This window comes from Callithrix jacchus, chromosome 11, assembly GCF_049354715.1.
Source record: "Callithrix jacchus isolate 240 chromosome 11, calJac240_pri, whole genome shotgun sequence".
Lineage (NCBI taxonomy): Eukaryota > Metazoa > Chordata > Mammalia > Primates > Cebidae > Callithrix > Callithrix jacchus.
The window spans coordinates 105,916,000-105,935,527 of record NC_133512.1 but is presented as its reverse complement, the minus strand read 5'-3'; the positions used below and the strand labels follow the sequence as shown (position 1 = coordinate 105,935,527).

The window sequence follows — 19,528 nt, the reverse complement described above, 5'->3', positions numbered from 1 at the left end:
CATTGGTCTGGGCAAGGATTTTTTTTATTTAATAAGACTTCAAAAGCACAGGCAACAAAAGCAAAAATAGACAAATGGGATCAAACTAAAAAGCTCTATGCAGTGAAGGAAACCATCAACAGACTGAAATATCAATCTACAGAATAGGAGAAAATAGCTACAAACTATACATCTGACAAGGGGTTAATATCCAAAATATAAAGAAACTCAACCCAACAATAAAACAATTCAATTTAAAAATGGGCAAATGCTTTGAATCAACATTGTTCAAAAGTAGACATACAGATGGCCAACAGGTATATATAAAAATGCTTAATATCACTAATCATTGGGGAAATGCAAATTAAAACTGTTAGAGTAGGTAGTTGGGCAGAGGTGACCAGGACAGAAGAGGCCCCCTATGAATGCCAGGTGACCATCAGGTGATGATCAGTCAGTTGTTAAACTGTTTCTATTAATAAAAAAAAACTGGTCATAGCTGGTGCAAGGGAAAGATAGTCTCCCAACAGACAGAAAACACCTGAAGCTGGTGAACAGCAGCTTCCCGATAAGATCTCAGGAGTTGGATGAGCAGGCTCAAGCATGCATGCTAAGAGACAAAATGGCAGAGTTTAACCGGTGGATGACCTTCCTCTAAAAATGCTTGACTGAGTAAAGGAAAAATGCCTCAAGTGAGGACGTGCACAACTTTAGTAAACACACTGTGCGTGCAGCACCCCCCAAGTGCTGACAGGCCACTGTGCACGTGGACAGCTGCCCCAAGGGAAAAATCAAGGGGGGAGAAATGGAAACCCTGAAACCATGCCAATGTGTAAAATCCCGCGTCAAGGGCCAGACAGGGCACTTGGATCTCTCAAGTTGCCCACTTGGCCCTCTTCCAAGTGTACTTTGCTTCCTTTTGTTCCTGCTCTAAAACTGTTCACTAAACTCTCATTCCTGCTCTAAAACTTGCCTCAGTCTCTTCCTTAAATCTACTTCTGCCCCTCAGCTGAATTCTTTTCTCCAAGGAGACAAAGACTGAGTTTGCTATAGACCCACTGGATTCACTGCGGGTAACAAAACCACAATGAGATGCCATCTCACCTCAGTTAGAATGGCTACTATAAAAAAGACAAAGGATGACAAGTACTGAAAATGGAGAAAAGGGAACCCTTATATACTCTTTGGGGGAATGAAATTAGTAGAGCCATTGTGGAAAACCATATGGAAGTTCCTCAAAAAATTAAAAATAGAACTATCATACAATCCAGCAATTCCACTATTGAGTATATACCCAAAGAAATTGAAATCAATATGTTAAAGAGATATCTGCACTTTCATGCTCATTCAGATTACTCACAATAGCTAAGATGTGGGATCCTATCACCTGCATGTCCATCAGTGGATGAATGGATGAAGAAAATGTAATATATACGTGTGTGTGTGTGTGTATACGCACAATAGAATACTATTCATCCATAAAAGAGCCTGCCATTCACAACAACATAGATGAACCTGGAGGACACTATGTTAAGCCAGGCACAGAAACACAAGTACTGCATGATCTCACTCATATGTGGAATCTAAAAAAGTTAATCACATAGAAGTAGAGAATAGAACAGTGGTTACCAGAGGCTGTCCTGGTTGGAAGGGAGGAGGGCATGGGGTGATGTTGGTCAAAGAATACGTAATTACAGTTAGAAAGGAAAAGTAAATTTCAAGAGATCTATGATACAATAAGGTGACTATCGTTAATGGTGATATATTGTATTCTTGAAAAATATGTAAAGAGTGAATGTTATGTGCTCTTCCCACAAAATGGTAACTATGTGAGTTTATTGATTAATGAGCTAGATTTAATCATTCCACAGTGCATATGTACTTCAAAACATCATGTTGTACATGATAAAAACATAAAATGTTATCTGTCAATTAAAAAAGCAAAAACATATCAGTACATTATGATGCTGAACCAACTTACATCCAAGAAGAAAGTCATAGGCAAAACCTCCCATTATGGAATTTGCTGTTTCAGTTCTTCTCTAAATCATTGATGTTTTCCCAACAGAGTCTCAGTCCTGCCCCACGCTTTTTCCTTCCAGATCAGTGCAGTGCTTACTGCCAGAGCTCAGGGTTCAAACAGCCTCTATAGCCACCGGTGCCTCTGCTATTAGCTGCTTTAGCCTCCAGCTGTTTTAGTCCTTGGAGGAAAGGCAGCATCAGCCCTCTGGGGTGGATGTAACTCAGTATCAGTAAATTAAGAAGTAATGCCTTCACTTTGGCCTCTCCAGGTAACTGAAAGGCATAAGAACAGCTTCCAGAAGTCTACTTTCTCTGGGTCCCAAATCCTTAATTAGGGGCATATCCCAATATGTTGCTTGGCGCCTTATGTGCTCATGTATGGCAAATTCAAGGGGTGTCGTAGTGCATGAAAACTGCTTTAATTTAGGTGGCTTCTATTTCTGTTTACACTTGTATAGCTCTAGCGTTGTGCCAGGTACTATTCTAAGCAGTTTACACATATTTGCTTATTTAATCCTCTTAATAGTTCTTTGAAGTAGATATTGCCATAACCTTCATTTACAGATGTGGAAACCGAGATCCAGAGAGGGGGACTAATTTGCTTGAGTTCCCACCACCTTGGCTATGGAAGAGCCAGGATTTGAATGGAACAGGCTGATTTCTCCTATTCCTGCCAGTTGTATCTCTAGATGGCTCCCCAGAATTAAAACCCCCACTTTCTTCAGAGGTGGTTGCTGTACAGTGATTGGGCCCTGGAGACTTCCCTGCGCTTTGAATCAACTTGTCCTGAGTTGTTCCCATGGCTAGGAGGTTCATTGTAGATCCTCCCTCCCTCCCTGCACCCACCCCTCGCCGTCTCTCCACTTCTTACTTCCCAGACCCACTGATCCTTTGGAGCAAAAACACTTGAGTTCTGCCCTTACTGCTTTGCTCTGCCCTTCAGTTCCTGTGAGCTTGATATTCAAGGGCTTGATTAATTTGTGAATGAACGTCCAGCTTCCAGGGCAGCTAACACTCTCCTGCTTTGCAACCCAGGATGTGTGCTTCTATCACGCAGAAAGGAGCGCTTCCAGCAAGTCTCCCCAGGGGTGCCCACGTGGCCCTCAGAGGACCATGGCCCTGCTGGCCTCCAGCTGCAACTCAGCACTGCAGACTCTTGCCACTGGGGCCATCAATCCGGTGGTATTGATGTGATTCTTCCTCTAGCCCAGTCATTACCAATGCAACAAGGTCTAACGCATACTTATCCTCACCGTTTCTGTTTCTTACATGAAAAAAATAATTCCAGTCATCATCATTTTCTGTGCAAGGTCTTAAAAGAGCAAACAGAAAGACATTCAGCCCATATATTTTCTTTCTCTAAGTGGTGTTTATTTAAATGCAGATATCCTGGTTTCCTGTGTAGAGTTGCAAGCAATATCTGTCCATTTAAATGTTAATAGGAGTGTAAACTTCAAAATCAAAATTTTTCCATGAGGGAGAACAACGTTTTGTGGTTCTATTTAATGGTTCTCTTCGCCTTTCCTCCTCCACGTTCCCTCATTATCAGCCTCCCTCTGCCCACTCCTTTCCACCACCCTGAACTAAATTCAACAAAGCTTAACTGTACCTTTCTCATTGCAAAAATTAGAATGTTAAATGTTAAGGTCATGGAATACAGATAATGGACTCAAGCCCAAATGATTCTTGAAAAGGTTTTTCTCTATCGTGGCCTTTGCCTGCAGAGTCAAACTCATCATTCTGGGTTCTTTCCAAGGGAATTATTCTTAGGCCAGCCCTGCATAATATTTTTCCAAGGCCTCAGAGTTAGGGTTTCTCCCTCTTCTTTTCTTTCCCTTTTGTAAAAAGGTAGGAAGAGATGGGAAAATAAATACAAGCTATATATGATCCTGAGTACAAAATACCGCTGTGGGCACAGTAGTATCACAAAGAAATAAAAAATCAGTTTCTTACCCCTAAAGAGAGGAGATTGACACGTAGGTTAATGAGGATGGACAGGAATACATGCACAGGCCTTTCCTCCGGCAGAGAGGTGGTTGGGACTTACTCAAGTGCAAATAAAAAGCAACAAAGGTTTTTAAACAACAGAAATAATGTCTAATGCCTTTAAGTGCAAATACGGGACAGAATAACCTTCCTAAGGACCTCATGGACCAAGTTTTGTGTGTGAATGTGATATTTAGCTTCATCATTATTTTCTTTCCTTCATTGCATCCTTTTTTTTTGAGACGAATTCTCGCTCTGTCACCCAGACTGGAGTGCAGTGATGCGATCTCAGTGCACTGCAACCTCTGCCTCCTGGGTTCAAGCGATTCTCACTGCCTCAGCCTCCCGAGTAGCTGGGACTATAGGCATGTGCCACCACACCAGGCTAATTTTGTATTTTTAGTAGAGACTTGGTTTCACCATGTTGGCCAGGCTGGTCTTGAACTCTTGACCTCAGGTGATCCGCCCACTTCAGCCTCCCAAAGTGCTGGGATTACAGGCTTGAGCCACTGTGCCCGGCTCTGCATCATTATTTTTATCCCGCTCTACTGTGTGCATTTTATAAGCCTCCTTCAGTCTTTTTTAGAACATGGCAGGACTATTAATATGTAAGTTAGAATTGAGTATATAAGTTACATAGATTTTAGTCCCATTATTTTATTTCAAGTATTCTTTTTGTTCCCCAATAGTTCTTTTTAAATAGTATTCTGTTTTTATTTCATGGGGGCAACATCTTTCTTCTCTTGTCTTCCTGGGGATATAAAAAATAATTTTGAACATTTTTTTCTTCTCCCTGTAACTTGTTTTTGCAAGTTATTTATCTCCCCATTCATGGGCTTTTCTCAGATATATGGAGATGGTTACTTGTCTGCTCATGTTAAACAGTACCTGGGAGCATTAATGAACCCTAGTTCAACTGGGGCATCATTGGAGAGTGGTCTGAGGGGCAGCTTCTGGGGCACTGTTACTGCCAGTGTCTGTCTGTAGGTCTTTCCTCTGTGCTGGTCATCTCCAGAAAGTCCTCTCCCATTCTCTAGGCTGGAGGGCAAAGCCCTGGCAGCCAGGTCTGGGAGCCAAGTAGAAGAGAGCTCGATGATAAACTCAACGCCCATATGCACACAGTCCGTAACTCCATCAGGGTGGTGCAGTGAACTTCAGTACCATACCCTGACTCTCAACTGCGCTGGCCAACCCTCACCTGAGCTTGTTGACCTCCAAACCTAAGTACTGTGTTTTATGACCCCCCTCGTACCCTGATCTCAGGAGTCAATGACGGGAGAGAGGAATCCCTCAGCGATGTGGAGTGGCCAAGGGCATGTAGAAATCTAGTTCCTTCTTAAATAACTTCCACCAAACCCCTGTTTTATCTCCCTCCTGTCTGCTTAATGGCCAGATCCAAATGGACCTGTCGGTGCCAGTTTGTGAGCCTTTTGGGGATTCCACAAGTTGGTTTTCAGCTTCTCTGAGGCTGACTTTAGATTTGACTCTTTAGGTCCAATGTGGACTCATTGGGACAGCGTCCATCAGCCCTGCAGACTTTTGTTGCTGTCATCCCTGTCTCCTTCTCTATTTTAGCCATTCCTGAAGACTTCTGTCTTTCTAAGAAATCTCATAACTGCAGTCTGGCTTGGTTTAGGAGGAAGAAATGCTTGATGCTTTTTTTTTAATCTGCCATTATAACCCAGTAGTACATCTTTAACTGCATCATTTTCTTATGTAACTCAATAACGCAACTCACTCGTCTTGTAGTACACTGCTTGTGAGATTATTTGTCAGTAAGTTATGTAACTTCTTTGGATCTTGCCCTATCTATCTTCTCTGTTGTCATTGCAGCTTCCCTGAGTTACACAGGTCTAAGGACAAAGTAACCAGCTGTTCATGCACAGCCCTGGCAGAGTAAGGTTTTCAGGGTGACGTGAAAATCTTTCCAGGTCAGTGGAAATACACACGCCCGGCCTCTGGTTTTCATTCTTGTTTCCAGATCAACAACTTAGCACAACCCTCAGCTTCTGTTGACAAAGCCCTTTGGGAGAAGGCAAAGAGTTCCTGATCTGTGTTAGAGGACAGCAGCCCCTCCCCGACCTGGAACACAGACTTTTGGAAGAGGAATTATTATCTTCATTTGGCTGCTATTCTGCCGTTTCCTCTGTTTTCTTCTACGTAAAACACTTTGTTCTCATCTTCCAACAATTCCCACCTTCCCTCTTTTTCTGATCTGCATTTCCATTTTGTTTTTCTGCCCAGCCCACTTTCCCATCTCTGGCCAAGGTGGACACCTCCTATTGGCCCATTTTCCACTTAATTGCCCCAGGAAGAACCTTTGCCCCCTGGTGTCTGCAGAGCCTGGGGAGCAGTACAGGCCTTCCATTGAGCAAGGCCGGGTGGGAGCTGGGCCTCCAGCAGGGTGGGGCTCCACATCCTGCCTAGTGCTGCCAAATGGGATAGGGTTTCTCCTAGAAAGAAACCTCTACACACCAAAAAGAGAAGGGCCCAGAAGATGAATGTGCTGATCCTTTATACTTCTGTTTGTTTGTTTTTGTTGACATATGATATTTGTACATTTTGGGGTACATGTGATATTCTGATACATGCATAGAATGTATAGTGATCAAGTCGGGATGATTCGAATATCCATCACCTGGAGCACTTTGGGAGGCTGAGGCGGGCGGATCACAAGGTCAAGAGATTGAGACCATCCTGGCTAACATGGTGAAACCTCGTCTCTACTAAAAATACAAAAAATTAGCCAGGCGTGGTGACATGCGCCTGTAGTCCCAGCTACTCAGGAGGCTGAGGCAGGAGAATGGCTTGAACCCAGGAGGTGGAAGTGCAGTGAGCTAAGATTGAGCCACTGCACTCCAGCCTGGGAGAAAGAGCAAAACTCTGTCTCAAAAAAAAAAAAAAAAAAGAAAAAAGAAACCTCCACCTCCACACACCGAAAAGGGAAGGGCCCAGAAGATGAATGTGCTGATCCTTTACACTTCTGTTTGTTTGTTTTTGTCGATATGTGATAGTTGTACATTTGGGGTGCATGTGATATTCTGATACATGCATAGAATGTGTAGTGATCAAGTTGGGGTGTTTCGAATATCCATCACCTGGAGCATTTATCATTTCTCAGTGCTGGAAATATTTCAGCTATTTTGAAGTACACAATACATTGTTGATAACTGCAGTTACCCTACTCTGCTCTCGAACTTATTTCTTCTAACTGTGTGTTTGTGCCCATTAACCAGTCTTCCTTTGTCCACACCCTCCCCAGCCTCTGGGAACGATGATTCTACTCTCTCCTTTGATTCGATCAACATATTTAGCTCCCACATATGAGTGAGAGCTTGTCTTTCTGTGGTCTGGCTTATTTCACTTGACATAGTGACCCCCAGTTCCATCCATGTTACTGCAAATGATAACATTTCATCCTTTTCATGGCAGAATAGTATTCCATTGTGTATATGTAACATATTTTCTTTATTCATTCATCGAAAGACACTTAGCATGATTTTGGTGTAAAATCACTTAGATCAATGGAACAGAACAGAAATCCACATACTCACAGCCAACTGATTTTTCAACAAAGACAGTGACATACACCAGGGGAAGGACACCCTCTTCAGTAAATGGCACTTCAGTAAATGGAAAAAGACTGAATACCCATGTGCAGAAGAATGAAACTAGGCCCCTATCTCTCACCAGGTACAAAAATCAACTCAAAATGGATTAAAGACTTAAAAGCAAAATCTAAAACTATACATCCTGTTTAAGGAAGTACAATCCCCTTAAAGGGAAACCTCCTTTTCATTGAAAATAAGCTGTTCTCTCTTTTCCCCTATCCACTACCTCTTTGCCCGTGAAGATGGTGGGGAGTAGAAGCATTGGTTGTAAAGAGTATCTCTTTTCTAAGAGATGATCCAAATTGAGATCACATGGCAAGTGGGGACCTTTCTGTATACTGAGATGGCAGCTCAGGTCTTGGTTACTCAAGAGCCTCTTTGATGGTGGAGAAGGCAGAGACTAAGGTACAGGGCTGGTGGCCGTGGAGAGAGCATTTGGGGAGGTGGAGGGAAGGACAACACAGGTAGTTAAGAAGGGCAAGAGTGCTGCTTGCTTCTCTGACTGGCTGTGGCTCCCCATGCAGGCTGTGGGGCTTACAAGCTCCTATTGTGATCAATCAATGCTTTCAGCAGTTCCATCTGACACATATGGTGATATGAGCAGGAGGTATGGGGCTGCATGATAATCAGGCACCCTGGGCAGTTTCCATAAGTGACTGTGAGCATCACTTCTACCTGGCTGGGACAGGCAGCCCGGGTCAGCTAGGGCAGGCAGGTTAACCCTAGTAGAGCAGGAACCTGCCCTGCGGCTCTCAAAGATCTCTGTCTCTGTGGCTAGAACCCTGTCCTCCTTCCTCTGCAGGCCCCTCCTCACCAGAGGGAAGGATCTGCTGCTGTTCCCCTCCTGTGCCCCATCCCTCCCCACTCCCCGACCAACTTCCTCCCAGGCCAAGGGCTGTCAATGTCTGATGGTCAGTGTCAGGAAAAGAAGGGTGGCCCGGGTCCCTCTACAGAGGGGTCTTAAACCAAACTTCACCATAGATCTTTTTGTTTGCTCTGCTGGGGTTCCATGGGGTGACTGGATTGAGAGAGAGGAATGGAGGGGATGGGACCTGGACACCTTTTGAGGTGTGTGGTCTCTGAGGTGTTCTCCAAAGAGACCCGTGGGGTGTTTGTTTCTCAGAGAAAAGACTGTCCAGGCAGCAGCTGCTGTGCTTGCATGAGGGGTTGATGTATGTGGTTTACTTCAGGCACTTCCCTTTGACAGAGAGGGATGCCCAGGGGTCCTCCAGGATGCTCTGCAACCCCCTAGGGAGCACAGACCCTGGGGCAGAGGCAGAATAAGTAGCTTTGCTCTTGTGTGAAGCTTCATTGGTGGGGTTAGGGCACAGGCTTAGATGTGGCTGGGTAGAGAGGGGTCCCAGGGAGCTGTGGTGAATGCTGGTGGAAGGTAGAAGAATGGGTGGCATGACCAGGAGGTCAGATGGTAGAGCTCTAGATAAGGAATGATGGATGAGGAAAGCTTGGTGGGGGTTGGGGTGCAGTGGGCACATGGAAGGGCAGGGGGGTTGAAAGCAGCTCTGGTTGCTTCTGGGTGCAAGAGGTCAGGGGTTGGAGCTGGGGAGGAAGTCAAGCCAGATGCTGAGTGGCCAACCTAGCCATGGCAACAGCTCTGCCCTCTGCCTTCTGCTAAAAATACTGCCTTTCCAGACAACCCTCTTCCTCCTGGAGCTGATGGGTCAGCCAAGCATAGAACAGAGACGGGCCTGACTCAGAAAGCAGGGTTGACCTCGGGGTTGGAGGAGCTGAAGCAAGTGCCAAGAAAGGGGTCTGCTCTGGAACTTAGAGTGGAGCAGGAAGTGTGACTTTCCCCCTGCAGCCCTGCGTGCAGGGAAAGCTAAGCCCAGGAGCCAGCTTGGAGGGAAAGGAACAGAACACCAACCCTTACCCCCTCACATTGATAGCTTCCCCTCACATGCTATCAAGTCGGGGTATTTTGAATATCCATCACCTTGAGCATTTGCAACCTCCTAGAGAGACCAGGAGGCCTTGGCAGGTGCAGCCTGACTGCCCAGATCCAGCAGCTGGTTTCTCTGGTTCTCAGCTCTTGGAGAGGCTGAGTAATGCTATGTTTGGAAGCTGGGAGCACTGGACAGGTCTGGGTTCCAGTCCCTGTTCAACCACTTACTAGGTGTATGCCTTTCAGCAAGTTGCTGCAATTCGCAAATAGAAATAAAGATCGTACCTGTCTCAGAAGGCTGAGATAGATACATAGATAGGTAGCACTATGCCTGGCACAAATGAGGCATAGAAGAAACAGTCATGATATTGTGATGATCTGTCCCTGTGCCTAGGTGGCAAACTGCTGTAGCATGTTTGTGCACACAAGGATAGAGTCACCACAGGGGCTTCTCCCTCTGTAAAGATTGTGTGCTCCTATTTGAGAAGGTCAGGTTGCCTTCCTGCCTCTGGAGGGCCCCTTCCTCCCTGCTCCCACATCAAAGCTGGGGTGTACCCTGGCCCTCAGTCCCAGGCTCTGCTGCTGACTGTTGCTCACCTGCTTCCTCATAGACCTGCGCAGAATGACGGCTGGCTTCATGGGCATGGCGGTGGCCATCATCCTCTTTGGCTGGATCATCGGTGTGCTGGGCTGCTGCTGGGACCGAGGCCTTATGCAGTACGTGGCAGGGCTGCTCTTCCTCATGGGAGGTAAGGCTGCAGACTCGGCTGGGGGGTGGCAGCGGACAAGGTCCTGATTACCAGAATTTGGGGAGAATGGCCAGAGGGCATGGCAGAGGGGACCATGACATGACTGGGGTTCTCATTTACTCATCCACTGATTCACAAGCACTTCTTGAGTTGCTTTTAGCTCCTCACCACTGCCCCAGCTGTTGGGGATACAAAGGAAAATAAGACACAGTCCTTACCTTCTGCTCAGAACTGCCTGTATGGCAGAGAGACACTTACAGAGATGATCATGAGACAGAGGGTTACAGAGCAAGCATGAGCCCAGGAAGTGTTCAGGGATTTCATTACATGCAGGCCCTGGGCATTGGTGTGGGAAGCCTGAAGCAAGTGCTATCTGGCAGTTTCTGTCCAAAAGCCTATCTTCACCTCGGACTTATAAGTTCTAAAGCTGCTCCCCTTCAAGTAAGGTGGTGGAGGAACAGGATTAGACCCTCTCTTATATCTGTCTCTCTTATGCTATGATTGTACCGTCATGTCCATAGGACCACTCCAGTGTCCTTCTAAAGGGATTCTGCGTAAGAACTGCATGGCTATGTGGGAATAGGGTCCAGCCCACGGGAAGTAACAGAAAGTCCACTCCTCTTGTGCATCTTCTTTCCCTGTAAGAGCTAAATTGTGCTTTTTGGTCTCCTGGTTTGAGTCTCAGTCCCAAGCTAAAGTTGACCACTAGGTATGTCCACTACCATCTACTCCTCAGACAAAGGTAGATGGATGGGTTGTGTGGGGCTCAGTAGAGGGGGAGCTGGGCTTGTACAGAGGGAATTCGAAATATTTATGGAAAGAAGGAAAAATGAGTCCCGCATATAGAAACCAATGTCAGTTAGACTCTAGACACCCGGAGCAAACACCCAACTCAGGTCCCTTCTGTGAGCCACCAGGCTATAGGTTTGTGAACAGGGGCAGGGGTTGAAGGAGTAGGCCATGCTGGCTCTTTGTCTGCAGATCAAGCTGGGGACAGAAGTGAGTTGCTCTAGGTCTGTGGAGAGATCCTGGGGGCTAGTGAGCTGTGGGATTCTGCTTGAGTCCTGAACTGATTGAAGGCCTACCCTTATTCCCTTGAAACACAGCCAAAGTCAAGCAGGGTATTTCCAAGGAAAAATCACTCAGGGCTACAAAACCCTCTGCTATTAGAGTCAGGATGCCCCACATCAGAGCTGCCCCCTTGGTGAGCCCCACACCTGTGGTCATGGCAGAGGCTGGGGGAGGGAGGGGGACATGGTGGCTCTGTCTAGCAATTCCACACGCCTCCTTCTGGTCTCCCACAGAGACAGGTTGACAAAACCAGGCATTGCTCCCTTGCTCTGTGCCTCAGGATCCCCTTCAGTGAAACAAGCGGTCACGCTACCTTGACGATTTCCACACTGTATTTCAGCAATGGAACCTTTCTGGTTTTTTCCCTTTGAAATCCAAATCTTATGTGGACCCCAAAATGTAAAAAGATAAAAGTGGAGCAGCTCTGTTTGTAGTGAGTGTTCTCTCTAAGACTCTTTTGGATATATAAAGGCAGGCTCTGGTAAGACAGGGCTTTCCTCGGGCTCTAGAGAGGTCTCCCAGGAATCCGAGAGAAGCTGAGCAAGCAGGCCTCGGGCAGAAAATGAATCCGGTGAGGCCTGGGGGCTGGCTCTCTTTCATCTCCACCTCTTTGATGGCATTGGAGGCTCCTGCATGGTTTTCCATTCTCCCCTCTCTTCATGCCAGGCACAGGGTTCAGATCCTGCCCAGGTGCTAGGTCTCCAGGACTTTTCAGCTCTTTGGCAACTTCCCTCTGGCCTGCTGAAGTCAGCTTCCAGAGAAAGAGATCGTGTAATTGGCTCATTTATCTTTTCCAGCCAAAGAACACATCACTGGTCAGACAATAAAGGGACAGAACTGAGCGACAGTTGTTGACCAATAGATGTGATTGTGGTAGTGCCACTGGGCTATGTCCCACTTATCTAAGACCTTGGTGAGCACACTCCCAGGATGGAGTGCGGGGGCAGACAGTGAGGGATATAAGTATGCCTGGAGCCCTGCCCTCGGACTTCTCAGGTACCTTTCAAAAGCCCAGGGTTCTGGGGAAGAGCTCTGAAAACCCCTGGGCTTAATTAGGAGTCAGAGGCCCCTTTCTATAGGGTGAATGAGTGAGAGCCTTGCTTACCTTTGTCCTGGAAGTGGTTCTCAGCCACTGCACATTTAATCACCTGCAGAGTTTTTTAAAGAATACCTATGCTAGAACCCCACTCCAGACCCATCCAAGTGAAACTTCTGGGGGTGATCTTAATGTACAGCTAGAGTCAAGAACTAGTGGAAGAGATGAACTTTCCAGTTCCTTCTAGCGCTAATATTTTATGGTACTAGGAATGAACTGGTTGGCCAGCAACTTTCATGATTTTTTTAACCCCGGCCTTTAAGGGCTATTTCTCCATACTTTATTCTGTAAGATATATGGCAGGGCCAAGATGGGGGCCTCTATTATTACTGGGAAAGCTCATCCAAGCCTTTAATACTGAGGGGCCCAGGTAAATGTGCTTTTTAGGGACATGCAATTTAGTTTTTCAAGTGGCAAAACCATTCTTTAAGGTACGGTGTTAGCATCCCAGAAAGATTCAGGGAAGCTGCTGTTCTCGGAGCTGCCTCTTTCTGACTGTGGCACCCTCCAGGTTGGTGCAGATCCATCTCATCCACAGACCAGGTCACCTTATTTGTTCTGGTGCCTTGTTACCTGTGTCCCTAGGTAAAGCCATGTCTTCTGAAAGAGTCTGAGGAAGAAAAGTATGTCCACATACCTTGTGGGTACTATTAGGCACCAACAGAAGAGACTGGAGAACAAAACCACTAAGAACTGGTCCCTTGAAGGGTGGTCTTTCTTGAAGTTGACTTTTTCAGGGGTTGGAGGGCATGCTGTTTATTCTCTAGTTAGGGTTCTTTCCAACTGGGTTAGACGCAGCCATGGGAGTCCAGAAGTCCCAGGCAGCTGACATCTGCTGACCATGAGCTAGGAACTAGGGAAGGAACAGACTAGAACAGAAGCTGCACTTCCCCTTTCCCTGCTCAGCAGAGACAGCAAACTGACAACCTGGGGCATCAACCCAAAAAATGATGCCTTGGCCTCTAGAACCCTGTATGTCAAAGAGACATATCAGTACCACCCCTCTCAGAACCTGGCCAGTCCCTGCTCTCTAGGAGTTAATCTCTAGGGCTTGACCTGTTGAAGAACTTGGAGAGTAAACCACCAATGACAGCCATTTCATGGATACAGCAGAGAAATCCCCCAACTGAACTATGGAGAGTTACCACAAAGTGGGACAGAAAGGCCCCACAGCCTTAGCTCTCAGCCAGGCTCGGGTTGCAGGCATCTACAACTGAGCACAGACAGAATCCCGAGGGGTAAAATGGGGCTGCAAGTGAGAAGCATGGAGGACAACATCTGCAGTGCTTGGAGCTGGTTAGGCATAGCCATGGATGTGGAACGGGTGCAACAGGAAGAGACAGCAAGAAAGAAGAAGCAAAATCTGGAGGCAAGAGTCCAGAGATGAAATTGCAGGTGACTTCGGAGGAAACTGCCACGACCAACATGAAAATGGAAGAATTCTATTCCCAATCTCTTCTCTCTTCTGATATGAAGGAAGATGGCCTGAGCTGGGCACTTTTCTGTTCCAGATTTAACTATTTCCTCATCAAAGTGGGGGCACACTGCACCCCAGGAAAGAATTCGCAACAAATTGTTTAATGAACGCTCAGCCAGGAGAAGATGATTAATTAAGTAGGGCAGCTTTGCTGGGTCAGGAGGCTGGGGTGGCAAGAGGGATCCAGTTTTCCCTTCGGCAGGGCCTTCAGGGAGAATCCCGCCCAGACTGCCACAACACCATTTGTGTGCTTGATGAATCACCAGTGACATTCAGAAGCTCAGAAACAGGATGCCACCAGGGAAAGACTGCAGGCAAGGGAGCACATGACTGCTGTGAGTACCTGTGATTCTCTTACTGGGTGCACCTCAGTACCACTTCGTGGATGCAGATCCCCGAGATGAGTGTAAACATCAATGTATGCCCCACCCCATCGAGACCCCTCTCACATACCCTCCCACACTCCCTGGAAGACATCCATCACCTCCTCCCCAATTCAGGTCTAAGGCTCCATGATCTTTTGTCTAGGCTAATGCTGGAGCCTTGTCTCCAGACGCCCTGACTCTACTCTGGCCGCCCTGCAATCAGTCCTTTACAGAGCAGTTAGCATAATTTTATTTAAAACCATAAATCAGATATGTCAGTCATCCACCATCAATTGTCCAATAGCTTCCAGTTGTACTTAAAATCTGAACTCCTTACCCCTTTTTAGAAGCTGTTTGTAATCAGGCTCCTGCTCTCTTTCACCTCTTTTTTGTTTCTTCCCCTAAAGTGGGGTGACACTGGCTGTCTTTCTACCCTGAAACACCCCAAAGTTTTACTTCAAGGCCCTGGAGCGAGCTCACCTCTTTGCCCATCGTGTTTTTTTGTAATGCCTTATGGATGGCTCATTTTTCCAGTTCAGGATCCATCCTCTTAGAGAGGGCTTTCTTCACTACCCAGTTTCATGAAGCCACTCAGGCATGCTCTACACTTTATATAATTTTCTGTATCACCCTTTTTATTTTCTAAAATGTTTGTTGTTGTGGTACTTTAATTTCGGCTGATTTCTTAGGAGCTTCAAACGACAAACACTTATTATTTCATAGATTATATGGTTCAGAATCCCAGGTACAGCTTAACTGGATTTCATGTGGAAAGTCCCACAAAACTGTGATCAAGGCATCAGCTGGGACTGGGTTCTCATCTGATATTTGAGGTCCTCTTCCAAGATCACAATGTTGGCAGAATTCATTTCCTTGCAGCTGCAGAACTCAGGGAAGTTTGATTATTCAAGGCCAGCAAGAGAGATAATCTCTGACTTCTTCCATCTCTGACCTCTAGACCCTCTGTTCATTTGTTTGATTTTTAATAGACCTTATTTTTTATAACAGTTTTGGGTTTATGGAAAAGCTGAGCAGATAGTAGACCTCCCATAGTATCCTCTGCCGCTGTGCCCTGTTCCCTCTGTTATTAACGTGTTGCATGAATATGATACGTTTGTTATTATCGATGAGTAAATATGTACATTATTATTAGCCAAAGGCCACAGTGTACTCAGATTCCCTCAGTTTTTACCTGATGCCCTTTCCTGTTCTAGGATCCCATTCAGGATGCCACCCTGCACTTTGTTCTCGAGTCTCCGTAGGCTCCTCTTGGCTGTAGCTGTTTCTCAGACTTTCCTTGTTTTTGATGACCTTGGCAGTTTGAAGGAGTACTAGTCAGGCATATTGCAGAATGCTCTTCTATTGAAACTTGTCTGATGTTTTTCTTATGATTAGACTAAGTTAGGGGTTTTGGGGAGGAGGAGGTAAAATGCCATTTTCGTCACATTATTTCAACACAATTTATAACTGTTGATGTTGCCCTGCTCATACGTTTCTCATGTTTCCACACTGTAAAATTATTTTTTCTCCATTTCCATGACTTCCTTGGAAGGAAGTCACTATGTGCAGCCCACATTTGAGGAATGGGATGTTAAGATGGAGTGCCAGGATAGAGATGCTCCTTTAGGATGGAGTAGCTACATAATTTGGAATTCTTCTGCATGGGAAGAGATCTGTCTCTTCTCCCCCATTTATTAATTTATTCAGTCATTTATGCCAGTGTGGACTCGTGAGCGTTTATCTTACACTTTGGGTTTAATCCAATACTACTTTCTTTTGTTGCTTTAATTGTTACAGCTCTGGCCATTGGGAGAGCTTTCTGTTGGCTCCTGTGCCCCTTTGAGATGCCTCCATCTATGTGGGTTTTGGTTTTGATTATTTTTTGTTTGCTCGCTTGTTTGAGCACATAGTTCTTGGCACTGCCAAGTGCTCCAGGCTCATGTTACATATTTCCTGCCCCAGTCCTGAAATCAGCCATTTCTCCAAGGAGCTCTGTTTCCTTTTATTAGAGAAAGATATTAGAAACCAAGATATGGGTGCTTGGGTGCTAGGTGTCTGAAATGTTTCTAACATTCAGCATTGGTTCATTATTTCCCTCCCTGAACTTAGATATATGCTCCATGCTCTCCAGAACTTTGTCTGCTTTGGATGCCTTCCCTAAGGTATCTCTAGTGTCAGGAACAGTGTCTGTGCTCTTAATAAATATTTGTGGAACAAATATATTGGAAAAGTGAATCGTGTGTAACAAACAAAATATTTTGGTTTTGTCTGAATAGAGCGGCAATTCTTCAATAAAATACCCCGTCTTATCTTCTGTTCTTATTCGAATTGTCTTTGCTTTCATGGTATTTCTTGTCCTCTTGTTATCCTCATTTGAACAGACCAAGGGTCTATCTACTTCTGTTATAAAATATCTCAAATTCTCTTTGGAGGTAGAGTGTGAATTACACATGAATTCATAACAGTTTTCTGTCTTGAACCTGGACTCATAGCCTATTGGAAATGAAATGGACTTGAGAGACCAGCCAGTTCCACTTCTTTGTGTCACCAGGTAAAAGTAGTTATGTCAGGTTGTCCTAGGTCACCTGGCCAGTGAGTGGCAGGTGAGAGCTGGAGCCCAGCCTGGGACCCAGCCTGCATTCCTGCATCTCCTGCTTTGCCCCTGCTTTCGTCACCCCGTGTTGAAGATCTGTGTCCCCACAGTCCCTGCTTCTTCCCACACTGGCACAACTCTGGTTCTGGGCTTCTAAGTGGGTGCCAGTCTGTGTCATTCACTCTGTGTCTCCCCCTCTCCTTTGCTTCCCTTTGCAGAGCACAAAGGGGCATATGGAGGAGACCATGGCCAGAACCAAGGGCAGGGGTGGTAATGAGAAAAGAAAATCATTAAAGTTCCTTTTCCTACCACCTGCGATCAGTGTGACCTTTTATACCTTCCCAGTCAGCCAGGGGGAACGAAGAGAATGCCCTAAAGAAGCTCAGGCTATTATGTTTGAGTGATTGCAGTGATTTGCAAACCAATGATGCCACATGTCTGGCATCTATACCCGCTCCACCAAGCTCACCAGAGAGCAGTTCAGCTGTGTGAGGAACCCCTCAACACTCAGCATAACACCCCTCTGCTGCTAGACAAAGACCCTGATGGAGGCCTGGGCATTCTGAAAGTATACCAGCCTAAAAGGAAAAGTCCAAGGCAATAGCCATCTTGCCTGGAGGACGGTTTCTTTTAGACAGTACAATGATTTAAGGGATCTTATATGCAGGTTTCCTCACCAGCCTTTCCTCTCCAGCCTCTCCCCACTGTTATTCCTAGCTTGCTGTACGTAAAAACACGGCTAGGACTGTGTTGAAAGTAATTAAAAGTAATGGCAAAAATGGCAATTACTTTTGCACCAACCTAATATAAGTTCAGGAGGCATTATGTCTCAAACTTCATGACTCTTAGGTCAGAGAGGGGAGACATGGAGTAAAGAACCATGTAAGTTAGAGATTTTGGGGAGGGAGAATATTTTCAGTAAGTTAATGACTTGCTATGAGGCAGGCTTGTAATAATCCCTTGATAAAGGGTAGCTGTTACTGTTCTATGTATAGCCTAAGTGAAGTCCATTTTAATAGGCAGAGAAGTCTCCGTGATCTATCATGGCAAATCAAGGGCAACTCCTGCATAAAACCCATCCCCTTCCCCGCCAATCTGCTTTTATAGTTTTATGTGAGATTTCACTAGAACATCACAATTCATCTCTTGACTTTTGTCTTATAATCTTTCTTTCAAAATCCTGATTCAGACTCACAAACTACTTCATACCCTGGAACGTATCTTGCCTCTTGGAAAGTACAGATTTCAATATTTATTAGCATTTGATGGTTACAATTAAAACAAATCGGGGAAGGGGTAAATCATGTCTCTATAAGACATTTAGGGGAAGAGACATGTTGTCAGGAGGACTAGGAAAATACATCCAGGCTTACCTAATGTACCTAACTTAGGATGAGTGGCCAGGATGCACCACTTCGGTAACCCAGGTGGCAGGAGGGCTTCATTTTCACACTAAAGCTGGGGCAGCCCCCAAGGACTTTCGCCTTTGACACCCAATGGGAACTGCTCCTCCTACAGAGGTGGGGTTCAGAAGAGAACAGTAAGAAGGCTTAGCCCTGTGAATCCAAATCTGGCCAATGATTAAAAGCCACATCAGAGGCCGGGCACGATGTCTCATGCCTGTAATCCCAGCACTTTGGGAGGCTGAAATGGGCAGATCACAAGGTCAAGAGCTCAAGACCATCCTGGCCAACACGGTGAAACCCCATCTCTACTAAAAATACAAAAATTAGCTGGGCGTGGTAGCACACGCCTGTAATCCCAGCTACTTAGGAGGTTGAGGCAGGAGACTCACTTGAACCTGGGAAGGGGAGGTTGCAGTGAGCTGAGCTCATACCACTGCACTGCAGCGGGTGCAGTGGGCTACAGAGCAAGACTCTGACTAAAAAAAAAAAAAAATTGGAGTGCCCCATGACTTGCCTGCCAGGCCTTCAGTAAAGTCACAGTGCTGCGTGTTCACCAGAGCCAGAGGATTCTTTGTCATTGATTTTCCAGATGGAAATGCTAAGACAGAGCAGGCCCTGGAAGGAGATGCAAAGGAGGATGGCTGGCGAAGGCATCTCAGAAAGTTTCTTTGGGGAGAGTCAGCCCTTGTCTCTACTTGCCCAAGAGCTGCCTTCTATTCTCTGCCTCTTGCCTGGGGGCTGAGAGTCCTAGTTAAGTAGAATCACCCAATTGAAGAGGGAATTATAGTTTTGTCATAGAGAACCCGTCCAGGACCGAAAGAGTCTTGGACCAGCCATGTGGCCCTAGGAAAGTTTCTTCTCCACTTGTCAGGCCTTGGTTCCATTTTCTCATCTATAAAACAGGTCTAGTAACAGGCCCCACTTCAAGCACAGCTGTGAGACTTCCAGAGTTAATACAAGCACAGCTGTGAGACTTCCAGAGTTAATACATGTGCAGGGTTCACAATGATGCCTGGATTGTGCCCATTTTTAGGCATTATTATTAAGCCACTGAGATACTTCACTTTTTGAATAACCACCTTTAGTAACACTGCTCTGAGCAGTGTCATCCCATCACTACCAACGCCACACAAATGCACTACATGCCATCGGGATGAAAAAGAAGAAATCTTTAGAGGAACGATCCAAGATGGCCGATCGCTAACATCCCGGGATTGCAGCTCTCAGGGAAGGCGCGGAGAACTAGAGGACGCCACACTTTCAGACAAAGTCT

At 45.8% G+C, this 19,528-nt stretch overlaps 1 protein-coding gene across 1 annotated transcript in view; it reads left to right on the top strand.

Annotated features, from left to right (window-relative positions):
• TMEM178B (transmembrane protein 178B) overlaps positions 1 to 19,528 on the top strand; it is a 427,174-nt gene that overhangs the window by 370,591 nt on the left and 37,055 nt on the right. Inside the window, exon 3 of the mRNA XM_009002963.4 lies at positions 10,110 to 10,247. Within this exon, the coding sequence (XP_009001211.2) occupies positions 10,110 to 10,247 (138 nt within the window). The remainder of the gene's footprint in view (positions 1 to 10,109; positions 10,248 to 19,528) is intronic.